At 40.6% G+C, this 21074-nt stretch overlaps 1 protein-coding gene across 2 annotated transcripts in view; it reads left to right on the plus strand.

The window, feature by feature from the left end:
* The window catches only part of FBXW4 (F-box and WD repeat domain containing 4), a 621158-nt gene extending 615239 nt beyond the window's left edge, over positions 1-5919 (plus strand). For both annotated transcript variants that reach the window (XM_053692483.1, XM_053692484.1), the window contains one exon: positions 5587-5919. In XM_053692483.1, the coding sequence (XP_053548458.1) occupies positions 5587-5724 (138 nt within the window). In that variant the 3' untranslated portion in view covers positions 5725-5919. The remainder of the gene's footprint in view (positions 1-5586) is intronic.
* The last annotated feature ends 15155 nt before the right edge of the window (positions 5920-21074 follow it).

Below are 21074 nucleotides of genomic sequence, written 5' to 3' on the forward strand. Positions count from 1 at the left end.
GGAAACTTTGCCCCTCCTGGTAGGAATGTATATCCCATACGTCACTAGCTCATGGACTCTTGCTAATATGAAAGAAATGAATTTATCAGGTAAGTTCTTACATAAATTATGTTATTTGTTATGTGATTTCGGCCGCTTTATATGTAGAGATATTTGGGCTCATAGGCTGTACAGGTTATTTTTTATTTTATTATTCACATTGAGAGCTGCACAGTTCTATTAAGCTGGCATGCTTTTCCTTAGCAGGGGCGATCCTGCATGACGTACCGTGTGACCGGAAGTGGTCAAGTTTTTTAAATTTCCTATTCCTGACCGAGTGTCTGCAACGAGGAGCGAGTTTCTCTATCTGTCTGGGTCATAGGAGGTGGTGAGTGCCCCAGCCATTGGGGGTATAAGGTGCCAGTTGTTTTTTCTATAATTTAGACAAGTTATGGAGGATTTTGATAATTTAGAGGGGGATCCCTCTAATACAGTATTTGATACCTGTGTATATTGTGAGGAGGCCCGGTAGTCCGGCCCTCTCAATTATGTTCAGTATGTCGCAACAGGGTGTTCTCATCAACCAATGTTGAGATTTTAGAGACCACTGAGCCATCTGGCTCTGAGGATTCTTTGTCCTGTGAGGTGTGTTCCTTAGAATCTTCTGTTCCTACACATGCCGTTTCCCCAGGTACTGCTGCTCCTTCGCCTGAAGGGGGCTTTTTTCCACCAGATGTTACTGCACAGTTCCGCATTGCCATCTCTACCGTTTTAGCGATTTTGCCTCTTCCTGCTATGTGCAAGCAAAGGGTTAATCCATGCACTCCTGCCCAGGGACCGTTTTGTAAATTGAAGATTGTATCCAAAGATCAGTCATCTGGGGATGCGGTTCCCCCTCAGGCTTTAGAGGTCTGCTGATTTGATTCCTCCGACTGAAGAGGATTTAGTATTTAGATTTAGAATGGCTCGCGTTCGCTTGCTTCTGAGAGAAGTTTTGGCGATGTTAGAGATTCCGAGTACTGATCCGTCAGTCGAATCTCAGTCCTCTAAATCAGATATTGATTAGATGAGGGGAGAAGGAGGGAGTTCCTATTCCTTCTCGTCTATATATATATATATATATATATATATATATATATATATTTTTTTTTATTTTATTTTAGAATCCCAGTTTTCGAGCTCTATAGGGGGGTTTGTGTCTTATGACAGGCAGGACCTGTTTTTTTGCACATTCCTTCTTGGCTATCACTTTTGGGCGCTTGCCTTTTTTCTTTTCTATTCCGTTTCAGGATAGTTTTTTGTTTAGAGCTCTTGGTTGTTGTAGAAACTCTTTTTAGGAGACATTTTGTCATATGGGATACTACATTCTGACGACTTTGGTTGTCGTGATTTCTGGAGACTTCCTGTGGAAGCATTTCGATTTCTGTTTGAGGTGTTGGTTCCCTCAATGTTTTCGAGATAGATTTAAAGGGACAGTCAAGTCCAAAAAAAACTTTAATTTTTCAAATATGGCATGTAATTTTAAACAACTTTCCAATTTACTTTTATCAACAATTTTGCTTTGTTCTCTTGGTATTCTAGTTGAAAGCAAACCTAGGAAGGTGCATATGATAATTTCTAAGCCCTTGAAGACTGCCTCTATTTTATTTACTTTTCACAGCAGGGGAGAGCAAGCTCATGTAGGCCATATAGATAACATTGTGAGCACGCCCGTGGCTAGTGGCAGACACTGCACTAATTGGCTAAAATGCAAGTCAATAGATAACTAAAAGTCATGTGATTAGGGGCGGTCAGAAGATGCTTAGATACAAGTTAGTCACAGAAATAAAAAGTGTATTAATATAACAGTGTTGGTTTTGCAAAACTGGGGAATGGGTAATAAAGGGATTATCTATCTTTTTAAACAACAAAAAGTCTGGTGTTGACTGTCCCTTTAAGCCATGGAGCTTATACTTCTTGATTTGGATTATTCTCCGTCTTCTAGCATAAGCTGGAACTTCAGAATTTTCTGCTTAGTCCTTGCTCTGACAGATATGTCGGTTAAGTCTACTCTGTAAAACACAAAAGAAGCAGGGTAAGTAGCACTCTTAATTAATCAATCAAGAAATACAGGTGCATCCTAGAATAATAAATATCTAACAACGTGAACAAGAGAGTAGAAACCTAAAATACAGGTTACTAAAAGTCTAGGCAAAAGAGAGCACAACTGTATGTAATAAAGAGGAGACTAAAGCGAATTCTTGAAATACAAATAAATTTAATAAGGTTATACTATACAAATGCATACATCCAAACATACATATCACATACATACAGGGGTATGAGGGATGCATAAAAATGTCAGATGGGCCGTGAAGGGGACTGGTGCACCAGTGTACAAAAATAGGCAAATGTTCATCACTTTGATGCATGTATAGGTAGCATTTAATTGAAATCCAAAGTATAGTGCGTGTCCCTAGAAATGCACGGACCAGGTGGATACAGTCTTACCCCTTCGTGTCTAAATGCAAATAGTAGCGTGAGGTCATCAGGAGTCAAGGGGAGCTTAACCTCGCCGCGTCTTTTTCACAGGCATGTGTAAAGTGCAAATAGATAACAGTTCATGAGAATACCTGTCTTTTTCACGCGGTTGCTCTACCCTGAATCGTAGCTCCTGAGACACTGGATCTTCCAGATGAGACAAGGGGTAGACCACAGTCAGGCAAAAAGGTCCTCTGACAGAGTGCTGCAAACCGACGAGTCTTAGAGCTCGTTTCACTCCTTTCAATACAGCAGCATGGAGCTTCTTCCGGGTGCTGACGTCACGTCAGTAGCTGTGCTGATTTATGGGAATTTGGCCGCACAGGGAATGGAAGTCATTGGCAGAGAGATCTGTCATTCAAGACAGTTTTGATACTTTATAGCAACATTTTGCTTTCTTGTAGATCAGAACAGCAGGGGAATATTTACAGGGATACATTTGTATTTAAAAAAAACGGCATGGCGTTGTTTTGGATCTGTCTCATTAGATTTACCTGGAATTCAGGTTGGGAGAATTGTTTTCCAGTGTTCTGTCCAGATCTCCCTGTCCTGAGGGACATTTCTCTTAGCTCTCCCGGGGCGTTTTTTTTTACTTCAGTCGCTAGCCTGTCAGTTGGGGAGAGTGTGTCCTAGGGGGGACCATGGATTATGGAGATTCCCTCCCGATTATTCTTTTAGTTCCTTGGGCAAGCATTTTGCTCTGAGGGTTTGGTCTTCTGGGTTCTTCCCAGTGTATGGACTCTAGTCAGCCTTTTTTTCTCTCCTTGGCTTAGATTTCTTTCTGGGAAGGAGAGATTCTGCTGCGTAGAGGGTGGTATCTCAAGTTTGGTGGTGGGCGGAGGCCCACTTCTGCTCGTTGTCAGCGATCCACTCTCTCTCCGAGTGTGATCTTCAGGGTCGGATATCCAAAGGTTTTCAGATGTTTGTATCTGAATGGGGACGCCACTTGAGAATTTCAGGACGTCCATACCTATCCCAGGTTACCCATTAATGGGTCGTGGTTCAGGGATCCTCAGGCAGAGCTATTGTTTTCTTAGCGGTGCTTTGAAAACCCAATTCAACCTTTTTTTCTCGAGTGATGGCTCGATCCTACTGGAGCAGGCGTCGGTGAGACTGATTGCTCCGTTTGTGTCCGCGAGATCGTATATCGTGGTTTGGGGGCTTTGTCTCCATGGGGGCTACCTTGTTGCAGGGATCTGCTGGGTCAAGGCCCCTTGGCCTCATCAAATCTTATTTTTCTTAGGCAGTCTGCGAGAGGTCACTTGGCCTTAGCCGAGAGAAGGGTTTTTTTTCTGAGAGGTTACGGTGCTCTCCTTCAGCGCGCGGCTGTTTCCTCGTCATCTATTCAACCCGATCAAGTACGATCGGGTTGTTTGACACCACCCTGCTGGTGGCCCATTGGCCACGAGTCTGAAGGGGGCGGCGTTGCACCAGCAGCTCTTGTGAGCTGCTGGTGCAATGCTGAATACGGAGAGCGTATTGCTCTCTGCATTCAGCGAGGTCTTGCAGACCTGATCCGAACTGTCAGATCAGGTCCGCAAGACTTTTTGATAAATAGGCCTCATAGTCTCTATGTTGCAACTTTGCAATACGTAATCCTTATGGGGTTTTCCTCTATAATAAGGCTGTTCTACGACCCTAGTTAGGTTTTCTTCCTTCAGTTGTGTCTATTTGTGACTTCAATCGAGAGATTGTGGTTGTTTACTTTTATTTGTCCTATTCCTTCTCTAGGAGGAAAACATTTTTCCTTTTAGTGAATCATGCCTTGATGTCTTTTTCAGGCTACATAAGATTAGACAGTTTTCTCTGTTGAATATTTGTATCTGGGAAATGTGAGGGTCTGTAGGCATGTCGACTTCCTTATTTTTAGTTGAGGAGTGTCTTCCACTTGACATAGGAGACAGCGGGATACTAGCCTCCTCGGAGGTTTACGGCTGAGTTCAAGAGCAGTGATGTCATCTTGGGTCTCTGGCATTAGATCTCTATGGATCTGATTGTTCGGCGACTGCTTGGTCCTCCTTGCATTCTTTTTCCAAAAAGTTTTTCCTTTGCTTCTGTTGAAGCAGCCTTCGGGAGAATGGGTTTTGCAGGCTGTGGTGCCCTCAGTTGGGGGCCGCCTCTCTTTTTGCTCTCCCATTAGCATTCAGTGTCCTCTGTAGCTTGGGTATTATTTCCCACAAGTAATGAATGCAGCTGTGGACTCTCCTTGTATTAAGAAGGAAAACATAAACTATGCTTAACAGATCATTTCCTCTCCTTCTGTACAGGGAGAGTCCACAGCTCCCGCCCGTGTTCTCCGTTGGGCGACCCTAAAATTTATATTGTTTCTTCTGGCTCCTTTTTTACCATGATATTTCTCCTACTGATCCTTGTTCCTTCGGCAGAATGACTGGGGGATGATGGAAGTGGGGGGAGGTATTTAAGCCTTTGGCGGGGGTATCTTTGCCTCCTCCTGGTGGCCAGGTTCAGTATTTACCACAAGTAATGAATGCAGCGGTGGACTCTCCCTGTACAGAAGGAAAGGAAATTATCTGGAAAGCATATTTATGTTTTTATTGAAAATGTAATTTTCGTGACTAAAAGTGACAGTCTACTCCACAAATTTTATTGTATAAATAAAACGATAATCCCTTTATTACCCATTCCCCAGTTTTGCATAACCAACACTGTTATATTAATACACTTTTTACCTCTGTGATTACCTTGTATGTAAGCCTCAGCAAAGTTATTTCAGCTCTTTTGACACTTGCATTTTAGCCAATCAGTGCTGACTCGTAAATAACTCCATGGGAGTAAGCACAGTGTAAATTGCACACATGAACTAGAGCTGTCTAGCTGTCAAAAACTGTCAAAATTCACTGAAATAATAGGCGGCCTTAAAGGGCTTAGTAATTAGCATATGAGCCTACCTAGGTTTAGCTTTCAACAAAGAATACCAAGAGAACAAAGCAAATTTGATTATAAAAGTAAATTGGAAAGTTGTATAACATGGCATGCCTTATCTGAATCATGAAAGTTTAATTTTGACTATATTGTCCCTTTAAAACATAATCCTATAACCTCATATTATATTTTGTTTCATTTCAGTCATATTCTTTGTCCTCTCCAACAAGCAGCCCAGTCTACTGCCTCCGATTCAGCACCACCCATCTCTATGCTGCCCTGGCTTCAGCGCTGCATGTTCTCGACTTCTCAATTGCTGATTCTCAGTTGACAACAAAGTAGACTTCCCATAACGGACTTTCCGGGCAACTAGAACATTGTCAAATGAGGCATTTACAGGCAGATTCTGTTATGCAGGGATCTATTGTGCATTTTTAATTACTATATCCCATTTTGGGATCTACTCTGTGAAATTAGAGAATAAAAAGATATCTTATCAAAATATCTTGGGAATATATAAAACGTGTTTTTAACTTTTTTTGACTTTCTGACTATTTTTTCATCAAATTTATTTATATTCATTTATATGTAATCTAGCAGTTTAAAGAGCGAGTTGCGTGATACACTGAGATTTGACTGTGCTGCATATTATATGTCTGCTTTGAATTATTGCAAGAGCCATGACACATGGGTAATAAATTATACATTTGTTGAAATTGTGTTACATTATCTTTTTTTAAATGAACAATGATACCACTTGCATGAACAACTATCATTAATGTATGTAAATGTTTCTCTTGTTTCTTGTGAAAGTGTAGTTTTCTGTTGAGTGCTATATAAAAGTAAAATACAGTTCATTTTCCATCAATAGAATTTTAATAGTTACTTAAATTCTTGGATTTTGTTGTAGATTAGTATGTAAGCAAATTAAAGGGACAGTCTACTCCAGAATATTTATTGTTTAAAAAGATAGATAATCCCTTTATTACCCATTCCCCAGTTTTGCACAACCAACACGTTTATATTAATATAATTTTTACCTCTGTGATTACCTTGTAGCAAAGCCTCTGCAGACTGCCCACTTATTTTAGTTATTTTGACAGACTTGCATTTTAGCCAATCAGTGCTGACTCCACAGGAGTAAGCACAATGTTATCTAAGTGGAACACGTGAACTAGCACTGTATATCTGTGAAAAACACTCAAAATGCACTGAGATTAGAAGCAGCCTTCAAGGGCTTGGACATTAACATATAACCCTACCTGGGTTTAGCTTTCAACAAAGAATACCAAAGAGAAAAACAGAAATGTGACGATAAAAGTAAATTGGAAAGCTGTTTAAAATTGCATGCCCTATCTGAATCATGAAAGTTTAATTTTGACTAGACTGTCCCTTCAAATATCACTTTGTTGGGGGCGGAGCCTGGAGGAGCACAGTGATGGACGCTTAATCACTGAGCTCCGTGCATGCAAAGCAGTGAAAAACAGCTAAGACAGACTTAGGTAGAGATTAGCTGATCAATTTTGCAGAGGGGGATCTCTCTAAACCTCTAGGCAGTAAATTTGAACTACAACAAGCTGCAATATGAGAACGGGCTGAGCCGCGGAAAAAAACATACGCAACTCACAGCGTGGCTGATCCGCCATCTTGGAGAAAACCCTGTTGCGACCAGCGTGGGGAGGCTGCAGGGCCGATGCCGACTAGAAAGTAAAGAGGCACGCGAAAGAGTATATCGCACACCTGACCTTGGTAAGCAACAAGGTACTTTCTCAATGCACTAACAATAACTGATAAGAAGGGGGGGTCTGGAGGCTAACCCACTGAATCGCCACTTTCTCCAGATGTCCACTGAGGCTGGTTTGACGGACACAGTAAAATATCCTGAAGACACATAATACAGCGATGACAAGGACAATGCCCTGCTATGGATATTAACATTTACAAGTAACTGATGAGATAACAGGAATTTAGCATCATAGTAATATACCACCAAGCAAAAAGGAACATGATTTATTGTGCAGTATTGTGACATGACTCATAATATAAATATAACGTCAACTGATAAGTGCTAACAAATGATTGTGGAGGCTGAAGGGGGATGTAATGTATCTCAGCTGCAACATGGAACATACTTAAGTGCCTTGTACCGCAAATACCCGCTTATCTAACAGGGCGCCGAAGATTACAATTGCGGCTTCTTCACACAAGGTTGCACACATACTACTACTGCCACTCTGATTCCTAAGAGGAGATATTAGAATTGCAATAAAAGCAAACAATAAAAAAAAATGAAGCTACCAAAAGTTTTGCAGCAGAGCAAACTTGTTTAATGCAACATCTCTTTGTCGGGTTTTAAAGGGACTTACTTGACTATCATAGACCTAGGGCTCGATACTACTTTTTTATATCAAGTGAGAAAAATGTCTACCAGAAAACTGAATAAATCAGTACCAGCAACTAAAACAGCAGCACAGCACCTCTTTTTTAAACCTTCAAAGGAAGGAAAAGCTCAGGACACACAGGCATCTCTTCCTGAGGAAGATCTAGAATCAAACATGGAACCTCAAATCCCTGACACAGCTACATCCCCAGTAACAAAGGCAGATCTTCAAAATCTGGTTTCTAAACAAGATATAACCACAATCTTCGATAAAATGTGGGATAAAATGGACACACTACAAAATACTGTCGCCAGCAGTTTAGCAGAAATCAAACAGGATATTCTAGATTTGGGAACTAGAGTTGAAATCCTAGAAGACAAAGGGGACACTGAAACGGAAGAAATAAATAATATATCACAACATATGTCCTCTCAGCAACAAGACATAGATGAAATCCAAGATAAAATGGAAGACTTGGAAAACAGAAGCCATAGGAATAATTTAAGATTAAAAGGCGTCCCTGAGTCTGTGACACCACCAGAACTTAATGATTTCCTCCTTCAACTATTTCAAACCATAACAGATGATAAAGAGGATGGTAGATTCCAAATGGAAAGAGCCCATAGAGCCTTACGGGCAAAACCCAAAAAAGGAGACCCACCTAGGGATATAATAGCAAAGATGTTTCGTTTCCAGGAGAAAGAAGAAATTTTAGCAGCGGCACGGAAGAATCCTACCTTTAAATTTAAAGGCTCAGTCATCCAATTTTACCAAGACCTCTGTTTAAGGACATTACAAAAACGCAGCGCATTGCGCCCCCTTACACAACTTCTTCTGAAAAACCAGATACCTTACAGATGGGGATTGCCGTTTGCAATACACATTCAGCATGAGGGCAGGTCTATCTCATTCAAGGAACCGGCAGAGATTCCAGAGATATGCAAGTATTTGAGGCTAGACTGTCCAGATCTCCCAACCTCACTTCAAGACAATAGAAGACCCAAAAACCCCTGCAACAGGGATCAACTGCTGCAGAAAAGTGGTCTAAAGTTACAAAAAAGAAGCAAAGGCCCTAATTGTCCGTCACTTTGTTAACCCTATTCCGGGACAGTAATCCATTGGATATGACAGGATCCTTTTGGAATAAAAAATACTCTATACTGACGAAACCCACCTGGCGAAGACGTCTGTCAGATGAGTATGCTCTCATATACACACACTGCTTCAAAAGACGCTGAGACTTTACTCTTATCCTGTAACAGACTTTATTGATTAAACACTGAGAGAGGGGGAGGTGGAAAACTCCTTAACCTCTCTTCTCACTATTTAAGATAGATTTTAGTTTTTACTCTAAACCTACTTAAAAGCTGGTCATGTTTATTCTTATAGTATTAGGCGACTAGGGATTTCCCTAGGAACTACAAAAATATTTTCACTACAGAATGTATATAACTCACATATCTACGTATTGCACATTCGCCTTGAAGTGTATTCACTGAATGTTAATAGATTACGTTTATAATTTACACACTGTTAGTTTTGTGTTGTTTTGTTGTAATTTTTTTGCGTTGCATTATTTTGTGCAGCATGGTTTTGTTCATGCTGTAAATTTTTATGTTTTTTTGGTCACTGTTCTATAATGGTCATCTAGGTTTTTTAATTGTGTCACACAACTTGAGGAGGAGATTTAGAATCAATGCAAACAAATGCCATCTACCAACACACTTTAGACTGATTGTAATTAAACAAGATAGTGCTCATTTACCTAAATATACAAATCCCATAGAGAACACTAACTACACAAGGTACCTTATACCCCTTGCTACTAATGGATTCTTGGGCAACTTGATCTCACATAATGCCAGAGGGTTAAATTCAGACATTAAACGTAGGACGGCAATCACACAGTACAAATCCTTGGGAGCTAATGTGATCTTTCTTCAGGAAACACATTTCTTAAAATCACAAATACCCAGATACTGGACTAGAGACTAGACACACCATTTCCATGCTACAACCAATGTCAAAAAACAAGGGGTTTCAATACTTATACACTCTTCCCTGCCCTTTACGCATACAGAGACCATAGAGGATAGGGAGGGCAGATTTTTAAAAGTAAGAGGACAACTTCAAGACACTGATATCTTATTCTGCAATATTTATGCTCCCAATGAAAAGCAGGACACTTTCTTTAGACATGTAACACATCTTCTGACGGGATGGTCTCAGACCAGGATAATTCTGGCTGGAGACTTTAATGTGGACTTGGCATTACGCTCTAGAATACATCTCCACTCACTAACCAAGAAACAGAATAAACAACATAAAATGACTAAGGTGATACAAGACTACTTACTTACGCATTCACTAATAGACTCCTGTGTAGCATTTTATGGTAATACAATAGACACTACATATTTCTCAGCGGCACATAAAACATATACAAAGCTAGATTATGTATTTATTAGCTAAATACTACAACCCGCTCTTACTGTATCCACCATTCACTCATGTGTATGGTCGGATCACACCTTATACGATGGAACTAAAGTAATGCATTCCTTGCAGACTGAATCCCTAACAACTGAATTCTTTAGAAAAGCACAACTGCCTTCCTTATTAGACACTGACAGAGATAATGTAAACCGAGCAATCACTGTTGATGAAATACAGCAGGCCATAAGAGATTTAAAACCAGGCAGGGCCCCAGGCCCTGATGGTCTCCTGGGAGAATACTACAAATTGTTTAAATCCTCTTTAATACCCCATCTAGTTAAATTCTCCAACCACATTATGCAGGGCTGTGAGATACCTATGGACCTTCTCAGGGCTAAAATTGCCGTTGTACCCAAACCAGGGAAAAATTTGAAGTGGTGCGCCAGCTATAGACCCATATCCCTTATAATCCAGGACCTAAAGATTTTTACTAAAGTCTTAGCGAATAGGTTAAAGATCATTCTTCCGGTCTTAATACACGCAGACCAGGTTAGGTTTGTGGCGGGTAGAGAAGCTCCTGACAATATTAGACGTATAATAACGACGATTGCCCATTTGGCCGAGACAAAAACGCCTTCTCTGATTCTATCGTTGGATGCGGAGAAGGCGTTTGATAGAATTAATTGTGTATACATGTTTAGAGTCCTAGATAAGATGGGATTTAAGGGTCCTTTTGTTGATGCTTTGCAAAACATTTACTCTACACCCACTGCAACAGTCAGAGCAGCAGGACACCAATCTAACATTATAAATATAAAAAATGGCACGAGACAGGGTTGCCCATTATCCCCGTTACTATTCGCCATATGCATGGAACCTTTGGTGGCCTGTATCAGACAATCTCCTGATATTACCGGACTGCAAGTTAAAAAAAATGACTATAAAATAACCCTCTTTGCAGATGATGTCCTATTGACATTGACCAAACCTTTGACGTCCCCCACTAATCTTTATGATATCCTCCACCAATTTTCTGCCATATCAGGCTATAAAATAAATATGGACAAGAGTGAAGCCATGGCAATAGCATCACCAGCCCAGACGAAAAAACTAATAGAATTACATTTTACATTTTCCTGGGTTAAATCACACATTAAATATCTAGGGGTCAATCTAACAACCCAGCACATACATTTATACAAAGTAAACTATCTTCCCTTATATAAAGAACTATGTGGAGATATTGCTAAATGGAAACTTTTTAACTTTTCCTGGTATGGCAGAATATCTGCACTAAAGATGAATACTCTCCCGAGAATTTTATATCTGTTCCGTACGCTACCTATACCAGTTCCAAGAAATGACCTAAAATCACTACAATCAGAGTTTACCCACTTCATTAACAACAAGAAACATTCAAGATTTCCCCTTCAGACGCTAACTAGACATAGACAACTAGGAGGCTTAGGGGTTCCCAATCTACTAGATTATTATAATGCCTCTAGGATAGCCCAGACTGCACTACTAGGATCCATTAGAAAAGATGTAGTGTGGACTAAACTGGAGACAGATTTGGGAGACTATAACTCGCCGAAGGACTTGATCTGGGACAAATCCCTACACCAACATGAGAACCGAAATTGCCCCCCAGTTAATAGTTTTTCAAACTATCATTGGAAAACTTTATTGAAACAGAAGCTTCTGTTGCCGGACTTCTCCTCTAAAATGCCAATTAGATATCTTATTCCAAATGAATTTAGGAAACAATTAGACAAATGGGAAAATAAGGGCCTTTATCGAGTAGGAGATCTGTTGACACATAATAAACTTTTAACATTTAACCAGTTACAAGATAGGTTGGCACCGCTTTCTCTTAAGTGGTATTTATACTTACAGCTTGCATCTGCCTTGCGCACATTTTTACCACACATGCGTAACTAGATCGGCACTCCTCTGGAGAGAATTTGTAGCTCTAGCACTAGACCGAAAAAAAACATCTCACAACTCTATATAGCACTGCAAAACACGGCAAACAACACTAAAACATCCCTCATGCTTAAATGGGAAACAGACACTGGAACTTCGTTAGATACACAAGAATGGTACAAGGTGTTTTACACCTCTTGTAGAGGTCTGATTAGTGCAGACTTAAGGGAAAACAGCTTAAAAAACGTCTTTAGATGGTATTTAACCCCAGTGAAAACCTCTCATTTTGCGAAGGGAAGAAATAGATAGCTACAGGGGATGTGAAGAGGTGGGCATTTATGCACACATGTGGTGGGGATGCCCTGAGGTTGCTCGGATTTAGGCTAAACTGTCTACTTACCTCAGCACATTATTGGATAACATCTCATTAACCATGTCTCAAGGTCTTTTGAATATGCCACTCCCAAATTTCCATACACATATTAACAATTTCATTAGGATACTCTGCACGGTAACAAGAATAAGTATTGCCAGATATTGGAAAGAAGGGACACCGACATGGCAGGAGGTAATGAACAAATTTAAAATGACGTACTTACTACATGAGACAGCAGCGACAATCTTGGGGACAGTAGAAGTATTTCAAAAAATTTGGTTCTATTGGTTGATGCAATCCACTTAATCCATGTTCCTCAACGTAAAATAGAAAACAAGAGATCTACAACGATTGGAAGATGAGCACACAAAAGCGTAGACGGCATGGGGAAAATGAATTTTGTCACTATAGTCGATTTCCTATATAACACCTCTTACTCCTCAATAACGTAACTAGATTCAGAAATATATGATAGTGTTGACACTTAAAAATTGATTTACAAATGACCAAACGTTATTTTTGTTACTCTTGTTAATTTGTTTTTAGTTATAAAGTACTGTTAAAAATTCATTTAGAAGATGCTATGACATTTGTCAGGTATTATCTGTTAGTTCTGGAACCTTGTCCAGACTGAGCTGTAACAAGTAATATTATCCTCATCAGACTTTCAGATCGTATACAGTAACTACTAGTCGAACCGTGTTAAGGAAAAAAGAGAATGAACGGTCGATAATAGAAAGTACTGTGCTTACTTTCCTGACAAACTACAAATGTAATCAAATGCATATTATATATATTGTTATATGATGTTATTCTAATAAAAACTATTTTTACATAAATATCACTTTGTTTGTGGACAAGGGCCATTAAAAGAACTCATATGCTAAATCACTTGAAAGTGATGCAGCATAACTGTAAAAAGCTGACATGAAAATATCACCTGACCATCTCTATTTAAAAAGGGAAGTTTAATTTTGAATAGACTGTCCCTTTAAACCAGATTGTTTGTATATTTTTCCAGATATTCATGCGGTTGATAGATGGAGGCACTGGTCAGTTTGAGTTCCAATACACTGTGAGGAAGAATCCATATTAGTGTAGACTGCAATGCCCAACGTGAATACTATAGGAAAATACAGGGAATCAGATTCCAACTTCAGTAGGTTTATTTTCACAGTAAAACCGGATCAAAGATCCATTAAGGAATTAAAAATACAGTTCGTATTTAATAGTGCAAGGTGTTTTATAGTGCAAGGTGTTGGTTCAATGGCTTCTATTTAATAAGAAAATGTTATTTAGCGATCCCAGGTGCCAGTCAAGGATATCAGAAAATGAGCCGATCAGTGACGAGCTAGAGCAATTTTATTTTTATATCTCTTCAAATTCTTGGATTTTATTATAGACTGGTCAGCGAGCAAATTATACTGGGCTGTTAATTTATTAACACATTGCAAAAAAACATCAGTTATGTTTAATATGCTTTATTAGAGACGGACATCTCTTGATATTATGTACAAAAATATGTCGTGACCCTTCTGCACCCTTCCTCCCTCTGCTTTTTCATTTAAAGTGAATGTAAAGTTACCCCAGCATTGTATAGACTTTTAAAAATGAGCTTTCTCCAACATTGGTGTGTCCGGTCCACGGCGTCATCCTTACTTGTGGGATATTCTCTTCCCCAACAGGAAATGGCAAAGAGTCCCAGCAAAGCTGGCCATATAGTCAATCCTAGGCTCCGCCCACCCCAGTCATTCTCTTTGCCGTTGCACAGGCAACATCTCCACGGAGATGGTTAAGAGTTTTTTGGTGTTTTAATGTAGTTTTTATTCTTCTATCAAGTGTTTGTTATTTTAAAATAGTGCTGGTATGTACTATTTACTCTGAAACAGAAAAGGATGAAGATTTCTGTTTGTAAGAGGAAGATGATTTTAGCAGACAGTAACTAAAATCGATTGCTGTTTCCACATAGGACTGTTGAGATGAAGTAACTTCAGTTGGGGGAAACAGTTAGCAGACTTTTCTGCTTAAGGTATGACTAGCCATATTTCTAACAAGACTGTGTAATGCTGGAAGGCTGTCATTTCCCCTCATTGGGACCGGTAAGCCATTTTCTTAGTCAAACATACAGAATAAAGGGCTTAATAAGGGCTAAGAAACTGGTAGACATTTTTATGGGCTAAATCGATTGCTTTATTTGGGCATATTATTCAGATTTAGGCTAACAATTGGCATTTATAATCTTGGGGAACGTTTATAAAACGGCAGGCACTGTGTTGGACACCTTTTTCAGTCAGGGGGCCTTTCTAGTTATAGACTGAGCCTCATTTTCGCGCCATTACTGCGCAGTTGTTTTTGGAGAGCAGGGCATGCAGATGCATGTGTGAGGATCTAAGAATCACTAAAAAAGCTTCTAGAAGGCGTCATTTGGTATCGTATTCCCCTCTGGGCTTGGTTGGGTCTCAGCAAAGACTATAGCTGGGACTGTATAGGGGTTAAATTTTAAAACGGCTCCGGTTCCGTTATTTTAAGGGTTAAAGCTCTGAAATTTGGTGTGCAATACTTTTAATGCTTTAAGACACTGTGGTGAAATTTTGGTAATTTTTGAACAATTCCTTCATACTTTTTCACATATTCAGTAATAAAGTGTTTTCTGTTTGAAATTTAAAGAGACAGTAACGGTTTTATTTTAAAACTTTTTTGTGCTTTGTTGACAAGTTTAAGCCTGTTTAACATGTCTGTACCTTCAGATAAGCTATGTTCTATATGTATAAAAGCCAATGTGTCTCCCCATTTAAATTTATGTGATAATTGTGCCATAGCGTCCAAACAAAGTAAGGACAGTACTGCCACAGATAATGATATTGCCCAAGATGATTCCTCAGATGAGGGGAGTAAACATGATACTACATCATCTCCTACTGTGTCTACACCAGTTTTGCCCACGCAGGAGGCCCCTAGTACATCTAGTGCGCCAATACTTATTACCATGCAACAATTAACGGCTGTAATGGATAACTCCATAGCAAATCTTTTATCCAAAATGCCTACTTATCAGAGAAAGCGCGATTGCTCTGTTTTAAACACTGAAGAGCAAGAGGACGCTGATGATAATTGTTCTGTCATACCCTCACACCAATCTGAAGGGGCCATGAGGGAGGTTTTGTCTGATGGAGAAATCTCAGATTCAGGAAAAATTTCTCATCAAGCTGAACCTGATGTTGTGACATTTAAATTTAAATTAGAACATCTCCACGCACTGCTTAAGGAGGTGTTATCTACTCTGGATGATTGTGACAACTTGGTCATTCCAGAGAAATTATGCAAGATGGACAAGTTCCTAGAGGTTCCGGTGCCCCCCGACGCTTTTCCTATACCCAAGCGGGTGGCGGACATAGTAAATAAGGAGTGGGAAAAGCCCGGCATACCTTTTGTTCCCCCCCCTATATTTAAGAAATTATTTCCTATGGTCGACCCCAGAAAGGACTTATGGCAGACAGTCCCCAAGGTCGAGGGGGCAGTTTCTACTCTAAACAAACGCACTACTATTCCTATCGAAGATATTTGTGCTTTCAAAGATCCTATGGATAAAAAATTAGAAGGTTTACTTAAAAAGATTTTTGTACAGCAAGGCTACCTTCTACAACCAATTTCATGCATTGTTCCTGTCACTATGGCAGCGTGGTTCTGGTTCGAGGAACTAGAAAAGTCGCTCAGTAGAGAAACTCCATATGAGGAGGTTATGGACAGAGTTAACGCACTTAAATTGGCTAATTCTTTTATTTTAGATGCCGCTTTGCAATTAGCTAGATTAGCGGCGAAAAATTCAGGCTTTGCTATCGTGGCGCGCAGAGCGCTTTGGCTAAAATCTTGGTCAGCGGATGTGTCATCCAAGACAAAATTGCTTAACATCCCTTTCAAGGGTAAAACTTTATTTGGACCAGAATTGAAAGAGATTATTTCAGACATCACTGGGGGAAAGGGCCACGCCCTTCCACAGGATAGGTCTTTTAAGGCTAAAAATAAGCCTAATTTTCGTCCTTTTCGCAGAAACGGACCAGCCTCTAATTCTGCATCCTCTAAGCAAGAGGGTAATACCTCACAACCCAAACCAGCCTGGAAACCAATGCAAGGCTGGAACAAGGGTAAGCAGGCCAAGAAGCCTGCCACTGCTAACAAAACAGCATGAAGGAGTAGCCCCCGATCCGGGACCGGATCTAGTGGGGGGCAGACTCTCTCTCTTTGCTCAGGCTTGGGCAAGAGATGTTCAGGATCCTTGGGCGCTAGAAATAGTTTCTCAAGGTTATCTCCTGGAATTCAAGGAACTACCCCCAAGGGGAAGGTTCCACAGGTCTCACTTATCCTCAAACCAAATAAAGAGACAGGCATTCTTACATTGTGTAGAAGACCTGTTAAAAATGGGAGTGATACACCCAGTTCCAATAAAGGAACAAGGAATGGGATTTTATTCCAATCTGTTCGTAGTTCCCAAAAAGGAGGGAACGATCAGACCAATTTTGGATTTGAAGATCCTAAACAAATTTCTCAGGGTACCATCGTTCAAAATGGAAACTATTCGAACGATCCTACCCACCATCCAGGAAAGTCAATTTATGACTACTGTGGATCTAAAGGATGCGTACCTACATATTCCTATCCACAAGAAACATCATCAGTTCCTAAGGTTCGCTTTTCTGGACAAACATTACCAGTTTGTGGCCCTCCCATTCGGGTTGGCCACTGCTCCAAGGATTTTCACAAAGGTGTTAGGGTCCCTTCTAGCGGTTCTAAGACCAAGGGGCATTGCAGTAGTACCTTACTTGGACGACATTCTAATACAAGCGTCGTCTCTGTCAAAAGCAAAGGCTCATACGGACATCGTTCTAGCCTTTCTCAGATCTCACGGATGGAAGGTGAACAAAGAAAAAAGTTCTCTGTCCCCGTCAACAAGAGTTCCCTTCTTGGGAACAATAATAGATTCCTTAGAAATTAGGATTTTTCTGACAGAGGTCAGAAAATCAAAACTTCTAAGCTCTTGTCAAGTGCTTCATTCTGTTCCTCGTCCTTCCATAGCGCAGTGCATGGAAGTAGTAGGATTGATGGTTGCAACAATGGACATAGTTCCTTTTGCACAAATTCATCTAAGATCATTACAACTGTGCATGCTCAAACAGTGGAATGGGGATTATACAGACTTGTCTCCAATGATTCAAGTAGATCAAAAGACCAGAGATTCACTCCGTTGGTGGCTGACCCTGGACCATCTATCCCAGGGAATGAGCTTCCGCAGACCAGAGTGGGTCATTGTCACGACCGACGCCAGTCTGGTGGGCTGGGGCGCGGTCTGGGAATCCCTGAAAGCTCAGGGACTATGGTCTCGGGAAGAGTCTCTTCTCCCGATAAACATTCTGGAACTGAGAGCGATATTCAATGCTCTCAGAGCTTGGCCTCAACTAGCAAAGGCCAAATTCATAAGGTTTCAATCAGACAACATGACGACCGTTGCATATATCAATCATCAGGGGGGAACAAAGAGTTCCCTGGCGATGAAAGAAGTGACCAAAATAATTCAATGGGCGGAGGATCACTCCTGCCACTTGTTTGCGATCCACATCCCAGGAGTGGAAAATTGGGAAGCGGATTTTCTGAGTCGTCAGACATTCCATCCGGGGGAGTGGGAAATCCATCCGGAAATCTTTGCCCAAATAACTCAATTATGGGGCATTCCAGACATGGATCTGATGGCGTCTCGTCAGAACTTCAAGGTCCCTTGCTACGGGTCCAGATCCAGGGATCCCAAGGCGACTCTAGTAGATGCACTAGTAGCACCTTGGACCTTCAACCTAGCTTATGTATTCCCACCGTTTCCTCTCATTCCCAGGCTAGTAGCCAGGATCAATCAGGAGAGGGCCTCGGTGATCTTGATAGCTCCTTCGTGGCCACGCAGGACTTGGTATGCAGACCTGGTGAATATGTCATCGGCTCTACCATGGAAGCTACCTTTGAGACACAAAAGACTGGCAGCTGTGCCAGATGTTCAAGCATTTGTTCAGGCTTTGGTTCGGATTAAGCCTGTTTACAGACCTTTGACTCCTCCCTGGAGTCTAAATCTAGTTCTTTCAGTTCTTCAAGGGGTTCCGTTTGAACCTTTACATTCCATAGATATTAAGTTACTATCTTGGAAAGTTTTGTTTTTGGTTGCAATTTCTTCTGCTAGAAGAGTTTCAGAGTTATCTGCTCTGCAGTGTTCTCCGCCCTATCTGGTGTTCCATGCAGATAAGGTGGTTTTGCGTACTAAGCCTGGTTTTCTTCCTAAAGTTGTTTCCAACAAAAATATTAACCAGGAGATAGTTGTACCTTCTTTGTGTCCGAATCCAGTTTCAAAGAAGGAACATTTGTTACACAATTTGGACGTTGTCCGTGCTCTAAAGTTCTATTTAGAGGCTACTAAAGATTTCAGACAAACATCTTCCTTGTTCGTCGTTTATTCTGGTAAAAGGAGAGGTCAAAAAGCGACTTCTACCTCTCTTTCCTTTTGGCTTAAAAGCATTATCCGATTGGCTTACGAGACTGCCGGACGGCAGCCTCCTGAAAGAATCACAGCTCACTCCACTAGGGCTGTGGCTTTCAAGAACGAGGCTTCTGTTGACCAGATATGTAAGGCAGCGACTTGGTCTTCACTGCACACTTTTGCTAAATTTTACAAATTTGATACTTTTGCTTCTTCGGAGGCTATTTTTGGGAGAAAGGTTTTGCAAGCTGTGGTGCCTTCCGTTTAGGTAACCTGATTTGCTCCCTCCCTTCATCCGTGTCCTAAAGCTTTGGTATTGGTTCCCACAAGTAAGGATGACGCCGTGGACCGGACACACCAATGTTGGAGAAAACAGAATTTATGCTTACCTGATAAATTACTTTCTCCAACGGTGTGTCCGGTCCACGGCCCGCCCTGGTTTTTTAATCAGGTCTGATGAATTATTTTCTCTAACTACAGTCACCACGGTACCATATGGTTTCTCCTATATATATTTCCTCCTGTCCGTCGGTCGAATGACTGGGGTGGGCGGAGCCTAGGAGGGACTATATGGCCAGCTTTGCTGGGACTCTTTGCCATTTCCTGTTGGGGAAGAGAATATCCCACAAGTAAGGATGACGCCGTGGACCGGACACACCGTTGGAGAAAGTAATTTATCAGGTAAGCATAAATTCTGTTTTAGTTATAGTCATGACATTTTTTATATTTATTTATTTATTTTCGCTAATTTTTACAGCTCTGCCGATAAGCGCAGCTCTCCCGCCCGCCATCTTGTCTAATTGATTGACAGCTGACGATTCATAAAACAACTAATCATTTTCCCCCGTTCAGCCCCTTTGCATAAATGTCATGGCCGGGGGTGAAACCAGGATTAGTTGTTTTATGAATTGTCATCTATCAATCAATTAGACAATATGGCGAGTGGGAGAGCTGTGCTTATCGGCGGAGCTGTAAAAAAGGTACAAATTAGCGAAAATAAATAAATATAAAAAATGTCATGACAAACTATAGCTCATTTTTAAAAGTCTATACAATGCTGTGAGGAACTCGGGGGAACTTTACATTCACTTAAGCATGGATTTCTTTCATACAGGTGGTGAGAGTCAATGATCCATTACTCCTGGGAATGACTTCTCTACCACTAGGAGAAGGCAAAGATTCCCAAACCCCAAGAGCCCTATAAAACCCCTCCAACCTCACATATACCACAGTCTTTACTTTGCCTCCACTGAACGTGGTTGAAGAATGAAGTTGTGCATTTGATTCTTCAGAGAAAAGGGTTTTCAGTTTTTGTTGATGCCCATTTTCCCCTTACAGTGCTTGCCATAGGGATTTATTTGGGGTATGGTTTGTGATTCTTTATTCACCTCATGGGAATTTCTTTCATAAACCTTCCATAATTGGTCACAGGGACTTGTCTTTTGCCTCCCTCTATGGATCTACAAAATACTGCTATTCCATAACCTCTGCTGATATGTTTCAGTACTGGTTTGGCTGTCTGTTGCTAGTGGACAAGTGTCTATTGGTAAGTATCATTTATTGTATATGTATAAGCTATGTTATGGGCAACTGTTTGTTTGTGTGTGTGTGTGTGTGTGTATATATGGCCCTGGGACAGAATCTTTTACATTATTCCCATTGCTATTTTAAATGCGTCAGGTTTTTTGGGTGCTTAGTTTGTTTTTCTCATGTCGCCTTCAGGTTTACGCATGTCAGGGTTGCACACGTCGGGTTATGGCACGTCCCTTTAGTTTTGTTATGGTAGTTTTGTGCTTCAGCTGGGTTACGCTGGTTGGGTTAGTGCATCCTTGTTCGGTTATGCGAACGTCGGGTTTAGGCCAGCTATTTCTTTTAGCTGCTGCTTTTTGGTTATCCAGCCTTTCAGAACAATGTTCTGGTGATCATGGCAGTGAAAATCTTTTGGGTTTGCTTAAAAATGCTATTTCTTTTGCTTGTGATGCTACCTTTGATATTGTGAAAATTAATATCAAAAAACAAAATGATAAAAAAATAAAAAAATATTTCCGTGGATTTACCATATCCG

Source organism: Bombina bombina, chromosome 9 (genome assembly GCF_027579735.1).
Source record: "Bombina bombina isolate aBomBom1 chromosome 9, aBomBom1.pri, whole genome shotgun sequence".
NCBI lineage: Eukaryota > Metazoa > Chordata > Amphibia > Anura > Bombinatoridae > Bombina > Bombina bombina.